Source organism: Giraffa tippelskirchi, chromosome 1 (genome assembly GCF_054371585.1).
Source record: "Giraffa tippelskirchi isolate mGirTip1 chromosome 1, T2T-mGirTip1v1.2.pri, whole genome shotgun sequence".
In the NCBI taxonomy this organism is placed as follows: Eukaryota; Metazoa; Chordata; class Mammalia; order Artiodactyla; family Giraffidae; genus Giraffa; species Giraffa tippelskirchi.
Window position 1 is genome coordinate 217,031,959 of NC_137275.1, and position 25,106 is coordinate 217,057,064.

Here is a 25,106-nt window from a genome sequence, read left to right on the forward strand (position 1 = left end):
GCCTCAGGCCTCAGGCCACCTCTCATAGCATTTATAATACAGTTTTATGTAAGTCATCCAGCTGAATATGTGGCGGTTACGTTTTGAGACTGATAGGAGATGAAAGGGGGCACATCTGTTTCATGAATTCTCGCGATCCTTCCAGAGACTGCTGTAAACACGCAATAGAGAAACGGTCCAGTGCCAGGAGGGGCAGGCTGATTTGGGCTCCTGTGGTGAGCAGGGTGGGAGCTGAGGAGGACCAGGCCTCAGGGCAGTAGATTCTGGCACAGCCCCTCCTCGCCGTGAGACCGTGGACAGGTCACTTCCTGGCTCTGGGCCCCAGATTCCTCACCTGTAAAATGCAGTGATCCCAAAGGGTTCTTTCGACTTGGGGTTCTGTGAGTTTTTAAGAAATTATGGACATTTTCAAACATATGCAAAGTTAGAAGATATTGTATAATAAACCCTCACATACTTGTCAGCTTCATCAATGATCAATACGTGGCCGATTTTACTTCATTTACGCCCTCACCCATTTTCCCCCTCCTCCAGTGGATTATTTTAAAGCAAATCATCTCATCTGAGCTATAGATCTCTCTAAAAGATGACTTAAAAAAAAACAGCCACAATGCCATTATCACATTTAAAAATTAACAGTAACTCCTTAATATCACTGACTGTGGAACTGAAATACTTAAAAGTTTTGTTCAGTGATGTGGAAAAAGCTAAACTGAAGCTTCTAGTGTCAGTCACAGTGTTTTCAGAACTTGTGGTAAGAGAACAGTCCTAGAGAGAATTGTACTGTTATGCACCAAGTTAAAAAAAAAACAACCTAAAACACACAACATATGTTTGAAGAACATAATATTTTATGCTAATAGTAATTACATATATGGAGAAGCTGTTTGCTGTGTGTTTCACACTATCTTTGTACCCTGTGCTCTTTCCTTTTAACGATTTTATAAACCACCCCAGTGCCAAGTATAGCACCGTAAAAGTTAGAAAGCTTCTGACCAGAGATGGGGACTGAGACCAAGGAAAGAAAAGATGAATGGAAAAATATGTGTGCAATTTAAGTCATCAAATTAAAAATAAATTGAGATTAAATGGGATAAGTCTGTAACAGAAATAGTTTAAGGCCCCTGAGAGAGAAAAGTAAAGTGCATTCCCTTAAAATAATGCATTTTCTTTTTGTAGTGGGTCTCCTACCGTGTGCTCAAAAATAAACTGAGCCGAGTACAGCCATCTTTCTGTATCCACTGAGGATAAGTTCCAGGACCCCCGTGGATACCAAAATCCATGGATGCTCAAGTCCCTTCTATAAAGTGATGTAGTACAGTCGGTCCTCCATATCCATGGGTTCCTCATCCTTGCATATGGAAGACTGGCTGTACTATTGCCCATGAATGTTCCATGAAGCCTTACCCCTGAGCCTTTGTACCAGCTACTCCTTTTGCCTGAAATGCTCTTCCTTTCATTCTCTCTGGCTTAACTCCTTAGGCCTTCTTTGAACATCTCAGTTCTCAAGCACCTCTTGCCTCTGAGCATTCAGCATTTATTGCCTGCCTGGCTCATCTGTCAATCTCACCCTGTCTCGTGACATCCCTTGTATTGCTGCCTTGAACTGCTGTTTAAATTCCTGAGTGTTTGTCTTGTTTCCTTAATGCTGGGGCTCCTTGCCCAGTGCCTGCCAACATGGGAATGATGGATTCATTCATTTGTCAAACCTTCACCAAGTTCAGGATTCAGCATTCACAAGTATCCAAGTCTTGGCCCCTGAGACTGTGTGCCTAGCGAAATTTCAGGCGTTTACCACAAGTTTATTACCTGACCAGTAGATTGCCATGTATTCAGGTTGCACGTAAAAGAAGTCTTTCTTCTTCCAAAAGTTTTTAAAAACAGGCTTCAGAAGTAGCTAACTGAAGAACACTTAGAGGTTCTTGTTTATGGACATTGATTGTGACAATTTGCTGGGCCTGAATTATCATGAAATCATTGGAGGCCCCTTAGCAGGAAACAAAGCTCATGGGAGACTATCAACCATTTAGCATTCTCTGAGCGTCAGGGGATGAAAACTCCACTTACTGAAGAGCAGGAAGAGGCAGCCTTTATTACAGCTAAAGCATCGTGCCTGGGAGATTTAGACAGCTACAGCCATACCCAGTGTGAAAGGAAAGTGTATAGCAAGGCAGTGTGGGCACCTGGATACCAGCTGGGTTGCTCTTGAATGTGTTGACAAACAAAATGAAATCCGTGATGAGGACTTTGGCAAAGTCTTGACAAGGCATTTCTGGAGCGGCAGCTCGGGTCAGTGGCTGCCACTCGTGTTGGTCACTGCGGCTGCCCCTCTGTTAGTGCTGACTTGGCCACTCGCCAGGAGGGAGGAGGGTTTGTTTTGGTGGGTGGTAGGGGGGGTGGATGTGGACGGGAGGCTTTAATGGAGTGACTGCACTGTCCTCTAGGGGGAGAAGATTAATCCGGCCTGGTGAGATGGGAGGGGGCTAGAAAGGGGGAGGGAGCACGCGCAGCCCAGGCTACAGGAAAGGGGGGCAGGAGGAGAGCGCGGGGAGTGAGGAGTAGCAGAATGAGAGCAGCTGGTGAGACAGGGCTGGGGCGGAGGGTGCCTCTGCAGGGAGGGGCGCCGGGTCTGAGGATCAGCGGCCATCATCCTGCCTCCCTGCCCCTCACTCTGCTTGGCTATCTGCGAGAACCTGTTTTGTTTTGCTTAAGACTTTCGGGTGGTAGGCCACCGCCACCCTTTCTGGAGAATCCAAACAAAACGTATTTATAAAGACATTGTAGACCTCTGGTCGTCACTGGGGCAGGCCTGGGTGGGTGCCCTGTAGGATCCCCTGGACAGCTTTCTCCAGACGCCTGTGTCCAGAACCCACCTTGGACCTTCTGGGTCTGGAGTCCAGAAGCAAGCTCTGGGGCACAAGACTCAGACAGGCTCTTCAGGGGGTTCAGTGGACCGGTTTAGGGCCCCCACTGTAGCCCAGTCTCCGGGGGGGCTGATCTCCAGGGAGTTAGTTTGTTCCAGGCAGTTCATTCCATCCTTGGCTTTGAAATTGCACCTTCCCCAGAACATGCTGACTCTTTCGTCCATGTGGGTCCCTCAGATATTGAAGCCAACCATCAGGGTTCCGCTCCAGGCTTTTTATTTTTTAATATTTATCTATTTATTTGGCTGCGTTGAGTTGTAATGGCAGCCTGTGGGATCTTCATTGCATCATGTGGGATCTTTCGTTGCAGAGCACAGATTCTCTAGTCTGCGCCACATGGGGTTCAGCGCACGGAGGCTTTACTAGTTGCGGCATGTGGGCTCTCTAGTTGCGACACGCTGGCTTAGTTGCTCTGTGGCAGTGGGATCTTAGTTCCCTGACCAGGGATCGAATCTGCCTCTCTTGCACTGCAAGGCAGATCCTAAACTGTTGGGCCATTAGAGAAGTCCCTTCTGCTCCAGTCTTTTTTTTTTTTTTAATTTTTTTTAAAATAAATTTTTAATAATTTTTTTTTTAATAAATTTATTTATTTTAGTTTGGGGTTAATTACTTTACAATATTGTAGTAGTTTTTGCCATACATTGACATGAATCAGCCATGGGTTTACATGTGTTCCCCTTCCTGGACCCCCCTCCCACCTCGCTCCCCATCCCATCCCTCTGGGTCATCCCATTGCTCCAGCCCTGAGCATTTGTCTCATGCATTGAACGTGGAATGGTGTTCTGTTTCACATATGATAATATACATGTTTCAATGCTATTCTCCCAGAACGTGCCACCCTCACCTTCTCCCTCAGAGTCCATAAAACTGTTCTATGCATCTGTGTCTCTTATTCTGTCTCGCATATAGGGTTATCATTACCTTCTTTCAAATTCCGTATATATGCATTAGTATACTGTATTGGTGGTTTTCTTTCTGGCTTACTTCACTCTGTATAATGGGCTCCAGTTTCATCCATCTCAGTAGAACCGATTCAAATGTATTTTTTTTAATGGCTGAGTAATATTCCATTGTGTATATGTACCACAGCTTTCTTATCTATTCGTCTGCTGATGGACATCTAGGTTGCTTCCATGTCCTGGCTATTGTAAACAGTGCTGCGATGAACATTGGGGTACACGCGTGCTCCAGTCTTAATACCTATGTTGTTTCTTGATTAATAGCTATTAATATTAAACCAGTCTCTGAAGGGAACTGACTTGGGGATGTGCTAAGAGAGAAGAAAAGAGAGGTGGAAAAAAAGTGACTCTAGTGTTAGGCTAGAGAAAGATGTGGTAGGATAGAATACTTTCAAATACATTTATACTGTTGTTTTTTTTTTCTGATTCTAAAAGAAGTGCTTGTTCCCTATGAAAATTTAAAAATGCTAAGAAACCCAAAGGAGAAAACACAATCCTTTCTTATTCCACCAACCAGATACAACTGTTGTTAATATTCTGGTGGGCATCTTTCTCATTAAACATAGATTTGTCAACTGGCTTTTTGCTCATATACATAATAACAGGATTATTTTTTGCATTTCAGTAATGTTCATCTATACTGTCATTCTTGGGCTTCCTTGGTGGTTCAGTCGGTAATGAATCTGCCCACAATGCGGGAGACCTGGGTTCGATCCCTGGGTTGGGAAGATCCCCTGGAGGAGGGCATGGCAACCCATTCCAGTATTTTTGCCTGGAGAATTCCTAAGGACAGAGGAGCATGGTGTGCTGCAGTCCGTGGGGTCAGAAAGAGTCGGACATGACTGAGCAACTAAGAATACATCACATACTGTCATTATTGAAAGCTGCCAAGTATCAATCAGTCCCTGATTGTTGGACATTGGAACTCAGCGATGAACATTTTTCAGGAACTTTGAATTACTCTTAGTCAAGTAGGATCCAGCTGAACTCAAGCCTGTCAACACAGCATGACATTCCCATGAGTCCTAACCTTGGCTCATGTCTACCTGCCCAGCTGGCAGTCAAGTCAGATTGGTATTGGGAACTTTTGTGTGTCAGGTTGGTTTGAACCTTGATTTGAAACTGTCTAAGAACTAACCAGCTCCTGCCTGGACCCAAGACAAAGCTTCTTGAGCTTTAGGTCCCATCATTTTTCTCCTGAATTCAGCATCACCAGCTGATGTGGGAGCTGAAATCCCTGTGGGGACCAGCTCTTCAGACCTATAGCACCAGAAAAACTCAAACCTCCAAGATAGCTCTGAACTTCTCTGCTGGGTTTCCCATGGGGCTCAACTACTAACTAGTCCTGTGACCTTAGGAAGGGGATCAACTCAGCCTCAATTTTTCCCTCTGTGAAAGGGAGAGAATAGCTCCACTCCAGCCTAACTCACAGAGTTGGAAAGATCAAATGAGATGATGCAGTTAAAAGTGCTTTGTAAACCGCAGTGCACCAGGCAAGCCTATGTTACACTTGACAGTCCACCTCTTGATATGGTGCAATGAGAAGGTGCTGATGCAAGCGTCTCTTGTTCTCCCAGACAGAGTGGACTTATCGGCTGCATGAGCTTTGGGGTGAAGTCCCTCCTGACTCCGGACAAGGTGAGTGCAAGAGAAGCTTCTGGCAGAATCAGGCCATCTAGGCCCGGGCTGGTACAGGCAGGGGCCTTTGTCTGGAAGCCCTGGGGCGGGGCTTCTGTCTGTGAGGTGGTGCCCCACTGAGACCACACTGTTTGTCACCTGCGTGACCGTGGCTCCCCCATCTTAGCTTATTCATATCAGAGACCAGTTGTTAGGCAGCTCCAAGTCCTCCCAGGAGACTCTGGGTCTGGTGTCTTCTCTAAGAACACTGGCAGGTCCTTTGGAGTTCAGAGTAGTCCCTGCCCTGGAGGATGAAGGCTGGGTGTTTCTCGTAGTCTGTTCCAGGGTCCCCTTGATGTTGTGGGCCAGGTCTTGTGTTTCTGAGCCTAGCAGGTACTTGGGGATGGAGTGAGTGTCCTGGTGGAGCTTTCCTTCAGGCAGGCGAGGACTCTGGGAACTGCAGGCCCTTGTCTCTGGGTGGCCAGACCCTTACCCATCTCTACTTGGACTGTATTCCCCGTATTGGAGGCTTCTGAGCAGGGAAGGGAGTGCTCCTCTCGCACATCCCTGGAGATGTCCTGGTGGCCTGCTCCATGGAGTTGCCAGGTGGCCTGCCACCCAGCTCTGTGTTTTGGAAGTGAAGTCTGGGGTAGGTGGCTGAGGACTCTATTCTGCGTGTGGGTCCCAAGTATCTTGTCTTAACTGCAGCCTTGGCTTTTCTTCTTGGGTGGAGATGTCCCTCCACCCCACCTGGGGCCTGCTCAGGAGCCTCAGGATGCCTGTTTTCCTCCCTTCCCTCCCTTCTGTTTTGTCAACCTTTATTGGGCTCCTTCTGTGTAGCAGGCTTTCCGGGTGGCTCAGATGGTAAAGAATCTGCCTGCAACGCGGGAGACTTGGGTTTGATCCCTGGGTCAGCAAGATCCCTTGGAGAAGGGAATGGCAACCTACTCCAGTATTCTTGTGTGGAGAGTTCCATGAACAGAGGAGCCTGGTGGGCTACAGTCCATGCGGTCGCATAGAGTTAGACACGAATGAGCAGCTAACACTTCCGCTTTCTGTGTACTAGGAGCAGTGCTAGACACATCACAGAGCCTTGTACAGCCTAGCTGGGGAGGCAGACCTGTGAGTTGACTTCTTCTTCAGGGACAAGAGATGGTGGGAATTCAGCAGAGGGGAGGCCAGCTCTGCCCGGAGCATCAGGGAGGGCTTCCTGGAGGTGCAGGCATGGCAGCTCCCTTTGTGGAAGGGAGGCTGGTGTGTCTGTCCCTGCAGAGATTCTGCTCCTGAGGGAGGCACTCAGCGAATTGGTGGCCGCCTGCCCTGTGCCCTCTGCCCCCTCTGAGAATGTCACGCCTTCTCTCATGACAGGAGATCAATGGCTGGTACTACCTGCTGGGGGAGGACCTGGGCCGGACCAAACACCTGAAGGTGGCCAGGCGGAGACTGAGGCCCCTGAGAGGTGCGTGCACACCACCTTTAGTTCTGCCCAGATACTCTGCTGGCCCGGGGCTCCCCTCCCTTCCTGCATAGCAGCATCGGTCACTGTGTTTTGTGGCATGAATTACCTCATCCCAGGCTGCCATCAGACACTGGGTCCAGGCACCTGCTAGAACGTAGCCCCCTGCCCATGACGCCTTTACTTATCTGGTTGGGCTTTTCTTGGAGAGGACTGTGGCCTGACCCCAAGTGGCTCAGCTCCCCTGGCCTCTAGATCATGGAGGGCTTGGCTTCTGGACCTTCCCGCATGGCCCCCTACTCAGGGTCAGTGGTCTCAGGACCCCCTACAGGCTGCCTGGCTGACCTTGGGGTGCCCACCTCTGCAGACAGGCCGTGTGGGCCCTGCTGTGGGGCCTGCGGATTTTCGCCTTGTGCTCTGCCCTTCCTGCACACAGACCTGGCTCCTGACCTCTGCCTGGCCCGAGCTGGGGCACTGCCACAGCCTGGAGGCCGGCAGTGGCCTGGGCCACCGCGTGGGCCTGGCACCCTGGCCTGGGCCTCTGGGTGGTCTGTGGAACGGGCACTTAGATGCCAATAGAGACTTTCTGACTCTGCTGTGTCACCTTCCAGACCCGTTGTTGAGCATGTCGGGAGGTGAGGATGCTGAGAACGGGGAGAAACTCAAGGTAGGTGGGGCTGAGCCTGGGTGGGACTGACAGGCCCTGCTCTGGGCTCTAACCTGCTTCTGGTCAGTCCCTTGGCCCAGGAGACACCTGAACAGGGCAGCATTTGGTGCCTGAGACTCCGAGTCACTTGGTGCTTGGAGACCCAGTAAGTTGTGCATTTTTAAGAGGTTATTTCTGTGCTTTCCTCGGGTTACTCACACTCGATACAGGAGTCGGGAGAGAGCCAGGCCCCGGTCCCTGGAGATGGAGGCGTCTGGGTCGTGCTGACTTCCGGTCTCTTGAAGCTGAGTCCTCCTTCCCGAGGTCCCCTCAGACCCTCGCTTCCCCCCCGCACCGTGCTGTGACCCAGCTCCCCTTCAGGTTTGGCGCCCCCGCCCCCAGTGTCATGGAGCGGCTGTCACGGAGCCCGAGACCATGAGATGGGTTCTCACTTCTTTAGGGCTTTGAATCTGGAGAGGAACCTTCCCACGGGAATTCTGGGGTATTTATCCAAATCCGTCTCTTTGCCAGCCATGGCAGGTGATCTCTGGTTTTCCCTAACAACTCAGACAGGGAGAAAAAAGCTCCCAGCGCATGAGCAGGCCCACTGTTGTTCCCTAACGTGACCCTCACTGCCACCTCTGAGGTGGTGGTTGCTACCACTCCCACAGATGGGCGGGATGTGTAAGGTTCAGAGATGTTAGGTCACTCTCCGTGGCCATACAGCCAGCAAGTAGCAGAGGTGGCATCTGAATTACGGCTTCAGGTATGGCTGCCTCCTGCAAGTGGCCTAGTTGCGAAAACAGGATGGTGATGTTTTCCATGAGAACATATGACATTTAGGTGTATTATTATCTCTAAGACATTTCCCGTTTCATTTACTCAAATCATTCACTCATTCATTCATTAGGTTTTTTTTTTTTTTAATATTTATTTATTTGGCTGTGCTGGGTCTTAGTTGCAGCATATGGTATCTTCAGTTGCGGTGTGTGGAATCTAGTTCCCTGACAGGATTGAACCTGGGCCCCCCCTACTTTGGGGGCACAGAGTCTTAGCCACTGGACCACCAAAGAAGTGCCTCATTCATTAGATATTTATTGAACAGCTACATGGGCCAGGCCTTGTGCCAGCTGCTGATCTATAGCTGTCCACAGTTCAGAGGTCCCTGTCCTCATGGAGTGTGGAGTCTAGAGCTGTGATCTTCAGTATGGCAGCCACTAGCCACCTATGGCTACTGAGCACTTGAAATGTGGCTAGTATGACCAAAGACCTGAATTTTAAATTGTATTTAATTTGAATTAATTTGAATTTCAATTGCACTTGTATCTAATCACTACCATATAGGATAGTACAATATTAGAGAAACTTGCCAGGTCTCTGTTTTCTGTGGCTTCGTGCCGAGTTTCAAAGCTTTCCTCTGGCTTCAGTGGGGGAGCTGAAAGGCCCCTCTCTGTACGTGCTGCGCACAGGATGGTGACCCGGGAACCTCCCTGGGGATTCATGGGGAATGCATGAGCATCAACACTGCAGGTTTCTAGGTGGCCTGGGAGAGCCCTGCTTCAGGCCGGACTTTGCACACAGACACCTTGTTGCGAGGTGTGTTTGATTTTCCTGGGCTTGTACACTCAGAGATGTCTGTAGGACTCAGCAAGGTGGGAGTGATTGTCAGAGGCTTGTTGAGGGCACAGAGAGAACCCCGAGAGGTGTGCCTGGGGTGATGGAGGCTGGGAAATCTGGGTGACTTGCCCACTGTCACAACCAAAGCTGAGCTGGACCGAGGGGCCCTCTCTGGCATCAAGGATGTGAGTGGGGGGGTAGTTTTCCTCAGGTGGGTGGAAGGGGCTCTTGGCTCCCCAGGCTCTGCTCTACAAGTTGGAGATCAAGACTGGGGCTCTGATCCCAGCCCCATCCCACCCTGCTTGTCATCTCAAGCCCCCACTTCTTCACCAGTAAAGGGATTATCTAGTGACTGGAAATCCCTTCCTGACTTGACTTTATGGTCTGTCATCAAATGGCAATCCAGTCCAGTATTCTTGCCTGGGAAATCCTATGGACAGAGGAACCTGGTGGGCTACAGTCTATGGGGTCGCTGAAGAGTTGGACACGACTGAGCGACTAACACTGTCACATCAGATCCTTAAAGCAGCCTGTGTACATGGATGGAAAAACTGACTTTTAAGTGCCTTCTGGGTGGCAGGCAGACTCCAAATGTTTTGTATTCCCTGTCTTGACATGGAAAGTCATCTGTGGGTGCAACCGCCACCCCACCCCACCCTGTCCCAAGCATCCTTAAGTCCTTAGACTGAGTTAGTTACCTGTATTTGCTACTGAGGACCCTGGGATTTGCAGGGGGAGGCGGCGTTGTTACAGAGTGGGCCGTGCTTTCTGCCCAGGTTCTCCTGCAGCCAGGGGTGTTTGTGAGAACACTGGAATCACAGAGTGGCCCATGGCGGAGGATGCAGCCAGAACAAAGGCGCCCTCTCCCCGCCAGGGCCGGGGGAGTACTAACTAGTTGACAGGAATTTTAATATAAAACTCTCCCTCTTCCTTGTCATTCGGAGGTTTCAGGAAGCCTTCGGGCTTATCGTGCAGAGGCACACAGCACAGACAGGGCTTGGGGAGGTGAGAGGTGATTTCCTGCCATTCTTCTGCGGGGCGGGCTTCCCAGGGCGGTCATGCCAGGCTGACGGGGCGCAGTGCGGGCTCCCGCTGCCGTGGGGAGAGCCGGGTTTTCATGGGGCGGCAGCCGAGGCAGGACCTGCAGTCATGAACCGCTTCAACGGGCTCTGCAAGGTGTGTTCGGAGAGACGCTACCGCCAGGTGGGTGCTTGTCCCCTGGGCGGGGGGAGCAGTCCACGGGGTGTCTTTAGGGGTCCGGGGTGGGGGCTCACCAAGAAGGGCTTCTCTCGCTACAGGGCCTTCCTTCCCTCCTCCTGCCCCTCACGGGTTCATTGGGGTCTGGGGGGAAGATAGAGGCAGGAACTGGACCCCAGGTAGCCTGTACCTGCTGCCCCTCCCTAGGGGCAGCCGAGGCCAGCTCTGTGCCATCCTAACCATTAGCAGGGTGGTGTCTGAGCTGAGACCGTCTAGTTGATTTTCTGTCATTGTTATTTGGGAGGAGTGTGCGTTACAAAGAGCATCTCCAGCCCAAGATTGGAAGTGGCTAGGTTGCTGAGCAACTGGATTTGTGTTTTTGGGTTTTTTTTTTTGCTAACTTTTCCTACTTCTGATGGGATGGCAGCGCCTGTCTTGTGTCGTGTATGTGTGATTGTGTTTTAGCATGTGTTGGTGTGTGCTTGTGTGTGAGATAGGCTGTGTCTGTTTGTCTGTATGCACACATGTTTCTCCTTCCCAGTAGCTGTGATGCCTTGAGGTGGATCCAGAGTCCTTTGACTCTGGAGCTCAGCTTCACTGAGAGGGTTTGCCTCTGAGGCTCCGCTGTTAGGATGTGGGGCAGCATGGGAAGGATGATCCCTCAGTCCCCAGGACTCTTCTGGAAATGTGAGGGACATTTTTTCTTATAAAAAAGGCATGATGTAGGCAGGGTGAAGGCATGGGATATCCAGATTTCGGGAATATCCAAGCTGATAGGACTCTGGGATGACTCTTTAGTATACAACGTCCCTCTGTGTTTTAATAAACAGACTGGCATCTGGGTCATGAACTCTTCCAAACAGGCAGGCTTAGGTCTGGGGAGATGCTCAGAGGGGGCCTCCTGTACCTTATGTGGGACATGTGTGTTCTCTCTGCAGTCCCCAGCTCTCAGGGCCCTCTCAGCCTCCAGAGCCTGCGGAGCAGCCCTGGCGACACTGGCAACTGGGTGGCAGGGTGGTGAGGCAGAGGGGGCACTGGATGGGGGGCTGAGAAGTCCTCGGTCATGTGGGATCACAGGTCTGAGGACCGGGGCTCGCTGGCAGTCAGAGTAGGGTCAGGCATGAGTGCCCCCGATCTGTGCCCAGGGCTCTGAGACTGAAGTTCCAAATGGATCCTCTGTGAGAATGTGGTGCAGGGTTGACAGCACTAGCTTTGTGCCAGACCCGGGCTCTCATCCAGTTCGGTCCTTTTTGAGCTCTGGCTCTTGTGCATGATGTTTACCTCCCTGAGCCTCAGTCTTCCCGTCAGTGGAATAGGGTGATGATGTGATGATGCCCGTGAGAGTAAATGGAATGTGCGTGAAGTGCCTGGTGCAGGGTGTTCAATAAATGTGGCATTTGGGGATTAGGGTTGAAATCTAGGCATGATGGAGGGTCTGAAACAAGGCAGGAGGGTAGAAGGGAGGTGCTGACATGGGAGAGATCCGGGAGCAGTAGCAGTTCCTGCTCTGGATAGGAAACAGCAAGACCCACCCCGGAAGGATGGCCTCTGAGATCCCAGAGCTAGGGCAGGGCTGCTCCCCTTGCCTCCTGACCCTGAGAGCTTCATTTGCTTTAGACCTCAGTTTTTTTCTCTGTAAAATGGGCACACTGAAACTGGCCCTGCATCAGGGCTGCAGTGATGATCACATTCTCCAGAGACTGTCAGCGAGGTTGGTGGTCACGACGGACAGAGCATGATCCTGCTTCCTTCTCACAATCCCACCCCTCGCACTGAGCACACACCTTCTCTTCTTCCCCTCTTCCCAGCTGGCCTGGATTGTTATCTGGACTGGCTCTGCTCAGGCTGGTGCCGAGAAAGGCAGAGGGGTCTCCTGTCCACAGTCCTTCCTGGATGTGGGGAGCAGTCTGCTTTGTTGGCACACCCTCCTGTTCTCCAGATTCAGCCCTGGAGGTCTGTCCCCAGACTGTCAGCAATGGGTGCTGGGACATGTTTTCCAGAGCCGTGCCCCTGGCAGGAGGGGCCGTTGGCTCTCATTGGGGTGATGGGGAAAGTGCTGGCATCCCAGCTTCGGCCTGGGTTGAGGGTCGTCCTGAGGCCCCCAAAGTCTCCGCCAGTCGCCTGGAGTGGACTGGTCTCCTGTCATCGTCCCTTGGCTTCAGCCTGGGCTTTCCACACTCACTCCAGAGTTTGTTTTTCTTTCTTTCTTTCCATTTTTTTCTCTTCCTGCCTTAGCTGTGTGTTTTCCCAGAATTCTTATGGGAACGGGGTATTTTCCTGCCCCCCCCCTTCCCCTTGTCTGTCAGATTTCCTGTTTTACAAACTCGCTTTGAATCCAGGCCCAGGGCTGGTGGGAAGCAGAGCCTCAGGGGCCTCCTGAGAGCATCCAAGTGCCTTGGCCACCCCAGGCTCCCGGGCCCTCCCCTTTCCCATGCCTGGCCTTCGGGTCAACTGGCAGGTGAATGCCAGGCACCCAACCTGGAAGAGGCAGCCCCTAAAGGAAGGAGATAGAAGTCTCCTCAAGGCCGTGACCCTTGACCTCCTCCAGGGTTGCTGAGCTGGCTTCCTCCTCAGCCTGCCTGGGGTGGGGGTGGGGGTGCCCTTTCCCTGTGCTGCACCAGGGGCCACCCCACATCCAGGGAGCCAGACCCCTTTTCTGACTTCAGCTGCCTTAGTCTGTGGCTCTCATAGCCCTGCTCTTAGCAGCCAGGAATTGCTCTTGGAATAAGTGGGGGCTAGGCCTTCTGCACTCTCCCCAAAACCTAACTGGGGTGCGCAGAGAGGGCGTGCAGCAAGGCCACACTGAACTAAACCAGCAGACCGCTGCTGGTGGGACACTGCTGTGCCATCCTCATGAACAGAGTACTGGCTGGTTCCTGCCATGCACCAAGTCTGTCTTCTAAAGTCAAAGCACAGAGGAGTCTTCCTAGCACTCTCCTCACCTTTGGCTCTAACACTTATCATGTCCTGCTTTGCTTTGGAGAGATCTGCATAAGACCAGGAATTGCCTGTTGCTTTGAAAGGAGCTTGCAGATGGCAGGGCCCCTCTCAGGGAGCTCCTGAAAGGAGGGGTTGTGGACCTGCCATGCACACAGGCCGCAGCAGGCACAACGAGGTCACCGGCTAGTTCAGGTTCAGCCGTGACTATGCCCTCACTTGCCCCCTCACCTGGGAGCCCTCACTAGATACCTGGCAGGTCAGCTTCGTCTCTGGGCCCTCAGTGCAGGGCCAGGCCTGGGCTGATGCTCCATGAGCAGCTGGGGGAGGGAGAAAAGGACCGAGCAAGCAGTGGGGCACAGGCGAGGTGGAGCCAGGCAGTGCGGCAGGCCCTCAGGTAAAGGGCTAGGTCACACTCCTGCCAGGGCTGAAGATGGTGAGATGCACCCTTCCAGGGCTCTGTTGGTCCCGGGCCTGGCTTACCTCCTGAGCTCCCGGCCTTCCTACTTGGCCCACAACCCAGTGTTCGAGACGCCTGGGCCGAGATAGGGGCAGCGAGGGGCCGGCCAGCCTCCTTCTTGGCTCCAGAAACCTTGGAGAGGAAGGTGGCTCTGGGGTGGGGCCCGTGGGCTTCCCGACCTTGGAGCAGAGGCGGCAGCCTCCCGGCTTCTGGGATTAATTGGGCAGGGCTGTGTCCTAGATCACCATCCCGCGGGGGAAGGACGGCTTTGGCTTCACCATCTGCTGCGACTCTCCGGTCCGAGTCCAGGCTGTGGATTCCGGTGAGTGAGCATCTTGGGTGATGGTGGCCCTGGGCTTAGCAAACAAGATGTTGGAACTGAAAGGGGAGCCCCAACCCGGACTGAAGTGTCCTGCCCTTTCAAAATGAAAAGAATAATATTTTTAAATGATCACAGATGAAAGTGAGGTCTATGAAAATACACCTACTCTTTTTTTGTTTTGTTTTGTTTTTAATCAAAGTGAAGATAGGCTTTTATATTTTGTTTCCCAATCATTTCAAACAGGAACTAAACCTATATTTTCAGCAATGGCTGCATGGGAAGATGAGAGTCATTTATGAACCTGATTTGGAATCAGTATTTTATCCTAGTCCAGCCCGATGAGCCCTTTAAAATAGTCATTCCCTCTTTACTTTTCACAAAGAAAAGACTCCTCCTAGTCACAGAGTGAGCATCCTAAGAGGAGAAGCTGGACGTGGCGATCTGGGTACCCCCCTTGCCTTGAGCCTGGCAGCAAGGAAGGGTTCTTGAAGGGTGGGAGACCCTGGGGAGGGAGGGGGCCTGGTGAGGAGGTGGGCAGCAGAGAGGTCAGCCAGTACTGGGTCTGCAGGCAGGGAGGAAATGAAGGCAAAGGGGAGCCTCCCTTCAAGATCCTTCCTGAGCACCTCTGAGGTCAGGCCCTCATTCACAGATGAAGAAACAGAGGGAGCCGTCCTTGTCCAAGGTCACTGTGGAGGCAAAGGACCCCAGGCCCTCTGAGGGGGTCGTGGGCTCCAGGAGTTTTCCTTGTCCCTGCAGGGGGCCCGGCGGAGCGGGCGGGGCTGCAGCAGCTAGACACGGTGCTGCGGCTGAACGAGAGGCCCGTGGAGCACTGGAAATGCGTGGAGCTGGCACACGAGATCCGGTGACTGGGACGGCGGGCGGCCTGGGGCCTGGGGCTGCCTCGCACCTCCCCTCCCCTCCCCAGCCCTGGGCACACGCCTGGCCCATCCCTCCTTCACAGCTGCGAGCCATTTGCTTTGCTTCTCAGAAAATCAGTTACTTGGCCTGACACTGGAAGGTTCAGGCGCCAAGCGAATTTGAATCCCAGAGCAAACAGTGGGCAAGAAGCTCTCAGACACACCCTGTGGTCCCTGGCGTGGCTCCAAGGGGTCGCTTTCTCCTTGAGCTCATTAGTTCTGCTACCTCAGAGCTAAGCCCTCTGTTTTCTAGGCTGTGTAGGTGTTGCAGACTTTTTTTCAGTTGTATGATTAAACAGTTATTCTTTAAAATGTATCCTGGTACATAGTGTTAGTGGCTCAGTCATGTCCGACTCTCTGTGACCCCACGGACTGTAGCCCGCCAGTCCATGGGATTCTCCAGGCAAGAATACTGGAATGGGTTGCCATTTCCTTCTCCAGGGTATCTTCCCCACCCAGGGATCGAACTCAGGTCTCCCGCATCGCAGGCAGAGTCTTTACCGTCTAGCCACCAGGAAAGACTTAAAATGTATGGGGCCCCTCAATTTTGACCCTCTGAGTTGCAGCCCCATTTTAGGTTTGCTTCTAGAATGACTGGGTGAGGGGTTTACACAGGTGGCTTGCTTGCTTGTACTTTGTGCTCGGGAGGAACGTCATTAGTTGAATCTGGTCTTCTTTCTTTATTACCAATGCCCTTCCTGGCCCCTGCCGGTCAACTCAAATTGACCTCAGGGACTCCTTTGCTGTCTCTGCTTTAGCTGACCTCTGCATTCTTTCCTGTTCTAACACTGGGGGCTGCCCCTGCCCCCTTCCCCTCTCTTCCTTTCTGCCCCTGCAGGACCCTACCCTGCCTGACTTTGGTCTCCCCCAGACTCAACTTCTCTTTGTGATCCCTGCTCCCTGCAACTTCCAGGAGCTGCCCCAGCGAGATCATCCTGCTTGTATGGCGCATGGTCCCCCAGGTCAAGCCAGGGCCAGATGGAGGGGTCCTGCGACGGGCCTCCTGCAAGTCCACCCTCGACCTCCAGTCACCCCCCAATAAGCGGGAGAAGAACTGCACCCATGGGGCCCAGGCCCGGCCGGAGCAGCGCCACAGCTGTCACCTGGTGTGTGACAGCTCGGATGGGCTGCTGCTCGGCGGCTGGGAGCGCTACACCGAGCTGACCAAGCGCGGGAGCCAGCACACCCTGCCCGCACTGTCCCGCGCCACGGCCCCCACCGACCCCAACTACATCATCCTGGCCCCGCTGAACCCCGGGAGCCAGGTATGGACAGCTGGTTCCGAGAAGCTGAAGGGCAGGGGTCCCTGAGTGAAGCCAGAAAGATGCAAAGACTCAGTTGTGTTGGGAGGAGCCTTCCAGGGGCTCGGCGTAGGGAGCAGGGACGTGGGGTAAGCGTTAACTCCATAGGGCCGTCCTGTTGGGCTGTCCTGGGCAGAGAGAACAGGTGGGTCTTGGTGGCCTCAGGGCACAGATCCAGGACCAGGGGATGTCATGGGGTGGAAGATTTCACCTCTAAAGAAGGAAGCGCCTTCTGCCAGATGGCGCTTTTCCATAGCAGAATGGGCCACATGGTGGGTGGTGAGTGCCTGTTGAAGGAACTTCAAGATGGTGCGGTGGGATGATGGTGTGTGTGTATCCCAAGACACTGGTCCCCTGAGATACTTTGGGTAAAATGTGTCCTGAGGTCAAATAAGCTTGAGAAATACCTCCTACTGTCTTCCTCTTGGAGCAGATGTCCAGTGTGTATTCACCTGTTTGAGGCTCTGAGGGCATCTGCAGTGAAGAAGGTAGTTCACCCTTGTTCGCCCGAGTGGTTCCAAAACTCCCCTGATGGCGTCCCCCTCGGTGGCAGAGCTGGTAGTGGCCCTAGGGCCAGTGTTGCACAGCACACCCTTAGGAACAAGCTGCCGTCAAGGAAGTGGGGGATCCAGTCCAGAGGCTAAACTCAATGAGAGCTAACGCCTCGCTACACTCAAATATTCTGGAGGATTCTAGAGCCTCTGTTCCCTACAGGCTTCCTCTCTGCTCCTTAGCTGGATGGCGGTTTTGCCCTCATGCCCGGAGGGGCTGCTGTCCTATCCCGAGGCCAGGGCTGAGCCGCCTGCCTGGTCGTCTGCCCCGTGGCTGGGCTGAGGGGTTCTCTGTTTTTCCGTTGCAGCTGCTGCGGCCCGTGTACCAGGAGGACGCCATCCCCGAAGGTAAGTCTGTCCTCTGCTGCTCTGCTCTCCAAGCCCCAGAGAGATGGCAAGGTCAGCTGAGAGGCCAGGCTCTGCCTCCTCCTCTGGCTGGGAGGCCTTCCCAACAGAGTCAGGATCCCCCTACCCCCCTGCAGACTGACACAGACTGTCTCCTCTTGGGATCTCTCCTCCCTCACTGAGCTAGTGTCTTTCTTCCTCGGATCCTGAACTGAGAAGGAGTCGAGGGCATCTTTCCAGAGCAGTCTAGGAGGTGGTGTTCAGGACTCAGGCATTCAGCTGAGATTCAACCAACATTGTGTTTGCTCAGTCTCTTCAGTCGTGTCTGACTCTTTGTGACCCCGTGGACTGCAGCTCACCAGGCTCCTCTGTCCATGGGATTCTCCAGGCAAGAATACTGGAGTGGGTTGCCATGCCCTCCTCCATGGGATCTTCCTTACCCAGGGATTGAACCTGTGTCTCCTGCATCTCCTGCATTGCTGGCAGATTCTTTACCACTGAGCCACCAGGGAAGCCCCTCAACCAATGTTACTATGTGTAAGGTGTGTAGGCACCATGGTCGGTCTGACACAGGAAAGAGGCATGGAATTCAGAGCTGGGAGGTCTCAAATTGGAGTTGTGTGAGTTTAAACAACTGATGACCCTTCACTGAACCTCAGTTTCTTTATCTGTAAAACAGGGCTGATAATTCCCACTTTAGAGGGTTGTTGGAAGGGATGAGGGAGATAATGGTTTTGAGTAGCAGCCTGTTTACTGAGCGATGCTACACAGGAGATAGTTGTCTTTGAAGTGCACAAACGTCTCTGCTGTTTGAATGGATTTTTCTCTCTTGTCCAGAAAATCCTGGCCTTAGTTTTTAAGGGCCAGTGAGAGAAGCTGGTCTCAAAACCAGCACCTTCTCCCAGGAGGCCTGAGGTGTCAGAGTTGATGCTGGAGTGGGCTGGGAGTTCTTTTAGGTCCTTTCTGCACTGGCGAAGGCCAGATGGGATCTGGAAGGCTGAGACCAGCCTTGCCTGGTGGTCCATGGTACTGACCCTGATTTCCTTGAGCCCTTCCTTCAGAGCCCACAGAATGTCCTTTGACCTCCTGCCTTGAGAATGGACTTTTCCTAGCCACTTGCTGACCTGCTCCCTCCCAGTTCCCTCTGTCAGTAGCAAGAAGATGCTTGCTGAGGTGTCTTTTTTGGGGAAAGGGCTGCCACCAGGCTCAGGGTTGAAAATGGAAGCCATCTTCATTCTCTCCAGGTGGGGTATTTGGGTGTTTGGGCTTGATTGGTTGGAAGTGAATCCGTGTTCCTTCCGGAGAGAAGTCTGATAATGTTTCAACACTGAGTCTTAAAGAAAGCTTTTAGTTGGTGCATTAGGTTAAAGAGGAGATGTCACTGCTAAACGGTGACTCCATTAAGGGCAGGGCCTAGGCCTGCTCCTCTCCATGTGTCTGGTGCTGGTCCCAGGGTCTAACAGACAGCAAATACAGAATTTTAATTGAGTGACTGGCTGAAGGAGAGTGACTTCGGTTGCCGCTGAGGGTTTGCAGACTGCTCAGGGGGGAAGGGAGTTGGACAGGTGTGTCACCGGAGGCGGGCAGGCGTGGATCCTTCTCGAGAGATGCCTTCTGGTGTCCTCCCAACTCCTATCCAGGTTTCGGTTCCCCTCTGACAGTACAGTACTTAGCAAACCAAGATGGGCACAGTCATGAAGGCCGTGGGAAAGGGACAAGTGAGGAAATGATGATGTTGTTAATAACAGTGGTAACTTTTGAATGCATTATGTTAAGAACTTGACCTGACTTCATTTATTCTTCATGAGAATAATTATTTGGGGATCCAAGGACATTTTTTTCTACTTGTTAGGGATCGAGCGTTCCTAGCTCCTGGTCCTCGGGTTCAGAGGAAGGGGTAGAATTCAGGGCACAGATATTTCCTTAAATGCACTTAGGGGTCTCCAGAGGCAAAGGCTGTCACCAGCGTGCTGGCTTCTGTCCCCTCCTCTGGCCAGGCTGCCTGGACTCCTGGCCTCTTCTCAGGAGAGTGGGTTGAGCCAACCTGAGTTGAATGGGGTCTAGTGCCCTTCTGGGGCCTGGGGTGCTTGCCCGCTTGTCATTGTTATTTTCTCCCAACCCGCTGATGCCCCAGCATTGTCCCCTACCCTGTGAAGGTGGCCCAGCCTCAGATTCTCGGCTGCTGGGGTGGGATGGCTGCCAGGGCTCTGCTCAGAAGCTGAGTAATCACTGTGCTTGGTCAGTGAAGCAGGTGTTGAAGGGATGGATTGAGGTTTGGACCAGAGGGTGTAAGTGGTAGCAGATGGGAAGTTAAGGAGTTTGCCTTCACAGAGCTCAGTAGCCGGGTTACAACTTGGACTGTTTCTTTAAAACAGATACTTCAAAAATCAGTTTTGAAGAATCAAGCCCAGTTGCTACACATTATCCAGGGTATGTGGACAGGGGACATGAAGACATACCACATAGGTTGGAGTGATCCCACTTTGTACCAGTTACTGTTCAGATGACCTTGGGCAAGTCCTCCAGTCACTCCAGGCCTCAGTTGCCTTGTCTATAAAATGGGACTGCTTCTCTCCCAAAGGCAGGGGTATGTATTGAGTGGTTTACTCATGACTTTCTAGGCCCAAGGCAAAGATTCTACAATGCCCTGTGCAGCTGGGCTTGGGAAGGAAAGAAATGGATGCCTTTAAAGGTCAGACTGGGGGACACAGGACCCAGATTTTGGCATTAGCAAACCCAGCCCATCTAAGTTGGATCTATTTTGCCTTGTCAGTCCTGTGTGGTTTCGCCTTGTCTGGTCTAGGCTTGATTGTGTCAGATTAGACTAGTTCCAGACTGACCCTGGGATCCCCATCCATGGTATGGTTTGTGGCCCAGCATCCTCGTCTTAACGCCAGCCTTGATGAGTAGATCATTCATTGGCTTGGGTTTATAATCTTCGTGCCCTCAGACTCTGGTACCATTCACCAAACCCTTGCCCATCAGGTCTCTTGTGGGAGCCCCCCACCTGCCCTGGGTCAGGCAAGGCAGCAGTCTGCTTTATCTCTACTTTGCAGTGGAGAACACTCTGGCTAAGAGGGTGATGGAGCCTGTTTAGAGTTGCACAGCCAGTCTCCGAGGAGGCCAGTGCTCCAGTTCAGGTCTCTGGTCCAACTCAAAGCCAGTGCAGAGCCTGAGTGTCTGGATGGGTTCTTTCAGCAGAGGCTGCCAGCACAGAGCCCTCTGGGGCTGACGTCCAGGGTCAGAGCAGATGAGGAGCTGCAAAAGTGTCTGGTGGTGCATCTGGCCCCCACCCCCTTCCTGGGCTCATGCTCTTTCTCCTCTAAGTGACTCCTTGAAGAGGCAGGAAGTGGTTTAGGTTATTATAGTTTGAGCGCTGCCCCAAGATACTGCTGCAATGGGTGGTCACTTGTATGTGTGTGTGTGTGTGAGGAGGGGGGTGACTTGTTTTTCTCACCTTTCTCCGTGAGAAGGGGCAGGGGGTGGGTGGAGGAAGCAAGGGTGAAACCTTCCGAGCTGGTTTTTCCTCTGAGGCCCTGGACTGTGTGTCGGTGGGGAGCTTCCCCGAGATATAGCTAGGGTCAGGTCACCTGTTCACTCTCTGGCTGCCAGGATTGGGGGTGGCGGAAGGAGACCTAGTGGGCTGGGCAAGCAGATCAGGAAGGGCTGGTCAGTTGCCCGCCTGGCAGCAGGGACTCTTGGAAGGGGCTCAGGTGTGTGTGGAGCTTGAATACCCTGGAGTTTGTCTCCTCCTTGCTTATGTTCAAGAATTCCTGACTTTTTAGATACTCCGCATTGTGCACCTCTACCCATTGGATGAGACATGATAAAGACCTGTGTGCCACTCCTTGTTCAGTGGAGGGCATGTGTCCTGCAGTGTCCCCTTATAGAGGGACTCCCTGCAGCCCTCTGCTCTCTTGCCTGGGGTTGGTTCATTCTCTTTGTCTCGTTTCTCCTCTCTTCTCTCTTTTCTGATGAGAATAATTTCTGATGGCCAAGCCAGGGAGTACTTCCTGTCTGTGATGAAGCCAGGGATTCCCAGTATCCCTGGAGCACCTGATCAACTTCCTTTTCCAAGTGGAGGAATCACAGCAAGAACCATAATGAGTTAGCAGCTCACTTTTATGGCGCCCTTACCAGATCCTAGGCGTTGTTCCAGGGGCTTCACTTGGAAGCCCTCATTTAGTCCTCACAGCCACCCCATGAGCTTGGCACTATAACTGCAGTGAGGAAACCAAGAGTCTGAGTGGGGAAGTGAGTTGCTGGTGGTTACCAAGCAGGGAGCAGAGAAGTGGAATTTGGGTGTAGCCCTCTGGCTTGGTTGTGTCTGACTCTTTGTGACCCCATGGACTGTAGCCCACCAGGCTCCTCTGTCTATGAAATTCTCTAGGCAAGAATACTAGAGTGGGTAGCCATTCCCATCTCCAGGGGATCTTCCCTACCCAGGGATCAAACCCAGGTCTCCTGCATTGCAGGCAGATTCTTTACTGTCTGAGCCACAGGGAAGCCCCTTTTTCCTTCTCTGGCTCAGAGCTGGTACGCTTCCCTGGTAACAGGAGTGGCAGTGCCACCCCTTATCCCAGGATGACTCGGTCAGCCAGGCCACTCCAGCTCCCTTGGCTAGTTGAGGGCTGACCCCACACGTCCTGGGAAAGTCCACTGTCTCTGCTATCACTGTGGAGACAGGACCTCCACTCTCTTTGTTTGAGGGTCCTGGGGGGCAGTGCTGGGTGTGCCCAGGGTGGGAATGCAGGCTTGATATGGGCCTGTGGGCCTGGTGAGGCCAGATCTTCCGATTTTTCAAATCTGAGAGACTTTCTGATTTTTAAAAGTACGATGCCAAACCAATAGGCCTGATTCAGGTCCTGGGCCACCTTTATCATAGCTGGCAGTTCCCTGCCCTGTCCTCGCCCTGGAGTTGGAGGTTTGCATGTCAGTTTCCCCCCCAGAGTGTGAGAGAGACTTCCTTCTGAGGTCTCTCCATCTTCTCAGCACCTTGCTCAGGGCCAGGCTCAAGATAGATGCTGTTGGAAATGGCAACTGATGGACCGAGACCGTGTGCCCTGTTTCTGCAGAGGTGATGCCTCTGCGGGGGGATGGAAATGCCTCACAGTGCACCCCCTATCTCTGTTCCACAGAATCAGGGAGTCCCAGTAAAGGGAAGTCTTACACGGGCCTGGGGAAGAAGTGTCGGCTGATGAAGACGGTGCAGACCATGAAGGGCCATGGAAACTATCAGAACTGCCCAGTCATGAGGCCGCACACCCCGCACTCAAGCTATGGCACCTACGTCACCCTGGCCCCCAAGGTCCTGGTGTTCCCCGTCTTTGTCCAGGTGAGCTGATGGCCGACCCCGAGGACTCCCTCTGGGGTAGGTGAGAGAGAGAGAGAGGGCCCTTCGCTCTGGGGCTCAGAGATGGTGTCTCGTTCCAGGACTGGGGGAAAGCCAAAAAGCTTCGGGGCTGGGGATTCTGGGGGTGACGCTAAGGGAGCAGACGCTTCCAGGAGGGGGAACAGGAGAGTGGAGGCAAGGAGGCTCAACATCAAGGGGGTCCGCCTCCACTCCCCTTTCTCCGGGCACACTGCAGGCACGCTGCAGTTGCCTGCTGTATCTCGCAGGGCCTGTGTGCTGAGGCTTCTTTTCCTGGCTCCTCTAGCGCTTTGTTGTTTGGAGACGATCAAGCGAGTGAGCCTCGAGGTCTGGCATCTTGTCTGGTCTCCTTGGTCTTAGCAGACACGTCTGGCCAGTACTAGCTGGTGGCCTGAGACTATTTAGATTTCCCTTCTCCTATTTTTTTCCTGTTTTCCTTCTCTTCCTCTCCATTTCCAAACCTTTATTTATTCTATCATCCAGGTATAACCCATGTGAGCATTTAGATATCTTTCCTGTGCATGTCATATTAAAAACCCCAAACAGATTATATTGTACATTTTCTATTCTGTTGCCTTTTTTTAAACAAGAATTGCAGCGTGAACATTTCCTACATCATTAAATATTCTCTGAGTCTGTGTTTTGTAGTGGTTGGACACCATTACATGGATGTTTCATATTTATTTAACCAGTCCTCTCTTCTATTCAGACACTTGTGTTATGTCTGCTCTTTTGTTATTGTAAATAACTCTGTGATGAAAATCCTCATGCGTGAATTGCCTCTCTGATTATTTTCCTTGGGAGAGATTCCTAGAAGTGAAACGACTGGGTCATCGGTCATGAACATCTTAAAGGCTCTTTATACATATTTTGACAAATTGCCTTCCAGAAAGACTCAGTTTATCCTCTCATCAGCAACCTAGAGGAGGCATGGCCCCAAGAGCTTCATTTCTGACCATGCCTGCCTTCTCTGCGCTCCCTGGCATCCTTCTGGGCCTGTCACTGGCTAGTGATTCTTGGAATTCACACTTTCTAGGATGCGTGCAGCGTGTCTCTGGCAGGTGACGTGCTTCTCCCCGGACAGCTCCGTAGGCAGGGTCTGCCCTTTGCTGTTCTTTCCATCTCTCCTCTTTCTTGGGATGTGACCCCAAAGGTTTTGGAATCCACAGGGCCTATTTTTCATTTTAAAATTTTTTACCAAAAAATTAAAATTAGTGTTAAGAAGTCACAAAAACTTTTGAGTTGTAAAATATATAAGCCAAAAATGGCATAACGCTTAAATGGAGAGTTTAATGAGTAATTATGAAGTAGATATCCACTAAGAAAAGGGCCTGGACGATTGCCACCACCCCAGAGGCCGTGTGTCTCTCTTCCTGATTATAATACCCTCCTCGCCCAGAGATGTACCCACTAGTCTGACTTTATGATACTCGTTTTCTTGCTTTTCTTTACTTTTACCACCTATATGTGCTTTCCTGTGCGTGCTAAGTTGCTTTAGTCATGTCTGACTCTGTGTGACTCTATGGAGGGTAGCCCACCAGGCTCCTCTGTCCATGGGATTTTCCAGGCAAGAATAGTAGAGTGGGTTGCTGTACCCTCCTCCAGGGAATCTGCCCAAGCGAAGGACTGAACCTGCGTCTCTTATGTTTCCTGGAATGGCAGGCGGGTTCTTTACCACTAAGAGTGGGAGTTGGGGCTCTGCAGTGGGTACGGGGCACGGTCATGGAGTGGGGTGAGAGGTTTGGGTGAGACTTGGTCCCTGGGAACTGACAGCAGAGAAGGAGTCAGTGAACTCAAGTGTGTTAATGAATGTGGAGTAGGGATTGACTTGGCCTTCAAAAGCGCTCAAGTGACCAAATCTGGCCTGAGGCTCTCAGGATACTGCCAGAGGTGCCCTGAGAGCCTGGGCCTGACATCATGAGTAGGACAGAGGAGGGAGTGTGGGGTCTGGGAGGGCCCGGGAGCTCACTGCAGTCAGGGAGCTGGGGGTGGGGTGGGGCGGGGAGGCCCGGCCATGTGGTCCGACTTCCTGCGGCAAGTGTGTGAAGGCTGCTGGGGAAGGTCGCAGCGGCAGTTCCGCCCAGGATGAGCGCCTCTGTCTTTCTGTTTCTGTCCATGTATGAGGGGGCGTGTGGGTTCTTGGGGCATGGGGGCAGGGCTGGCAGTCTTCTGCGGCTGGCTTTGGCAGGCTGCCTCCCCCTCGCCCCCACCCACCTTCTCCACCAGGCCTCTTTGAACAGTTGCCTTTGTTTACAGCCTTTAGATCTCTGTAACCCTGCCCGAACCCTCCTGTTGTCAGAGGAGCTGCTGCTGTACGAGGGGCGAAACAAGGCTTCCGAGGTAAGACCCGCGCCTTCCCCAGGTGAGGTTTCCGGTGGGCTTCACCAGCCATCTTCCAGGCCCCTACATTTCCCCTCTTCTTGATGGTCGCAGAATTGTACAGTCAGGGTAGAAAAGTCAGGTAGAAAAATCTTCCATGCTCTCCT

The 25,106-nt window shown here is 52.4% G+C and overlaps 1 protein-coding gene across 8 annotated transcripts in view; it reads left to right on the forward strand.

The window, feature by feature from the left end:
- The window catches only part of RGS3 (regulator of G protein signaling 3), a 149,109-nt gene that overhangs the window by 42,483 nt on the left and 81,520 nt on the right, over positions 1-25,106 (forward strand). For 4 of the 8 annotated variants that reach the window (XM_081527905.1, XM_081527910.1, XM_081527935.1 and 1 more), the window contains 9 exons: positions 5,461-5,521; positions 6,869-6,959; positions 7,568-7,623; positions 14,054-14,135; positions 14,892-14,997; positions 15,966-16,317; positions 17,213-17,252; positions 22,388-22,584; positions 24,877-24,960. In XM_081527905.1, coding sequence (XP_081384031.1) covers positions 5,461-5,521; positions 6,869-6,959; positions 7,568-7,623; positions 14,054-14,135; positions 14,892-14,997; positions 15,966-16,317; positions 17,213-17,252; positions 22,388-22,584; positions 24,877-24,960 — 1,069 coding nt within the window. Of the gene's footprint in view, positions 1-5,460; positions 5,522-6,868; positions 6,960-7,567; positions 7,624-10,030; positions 10,423-14,053; positions 14,136-14,891; positions 14,998-15,965; positions 16,318-17,212; positions 17,253-22,387; positions 22,585-24,876; positions 24,961-25,106 lie in introns of those variants that run through there. The other 4 variants (XM_081527946.1, XM_081528001.1, XM_081527925.1 and 1 more) reach the window with 3 other exon arrangements.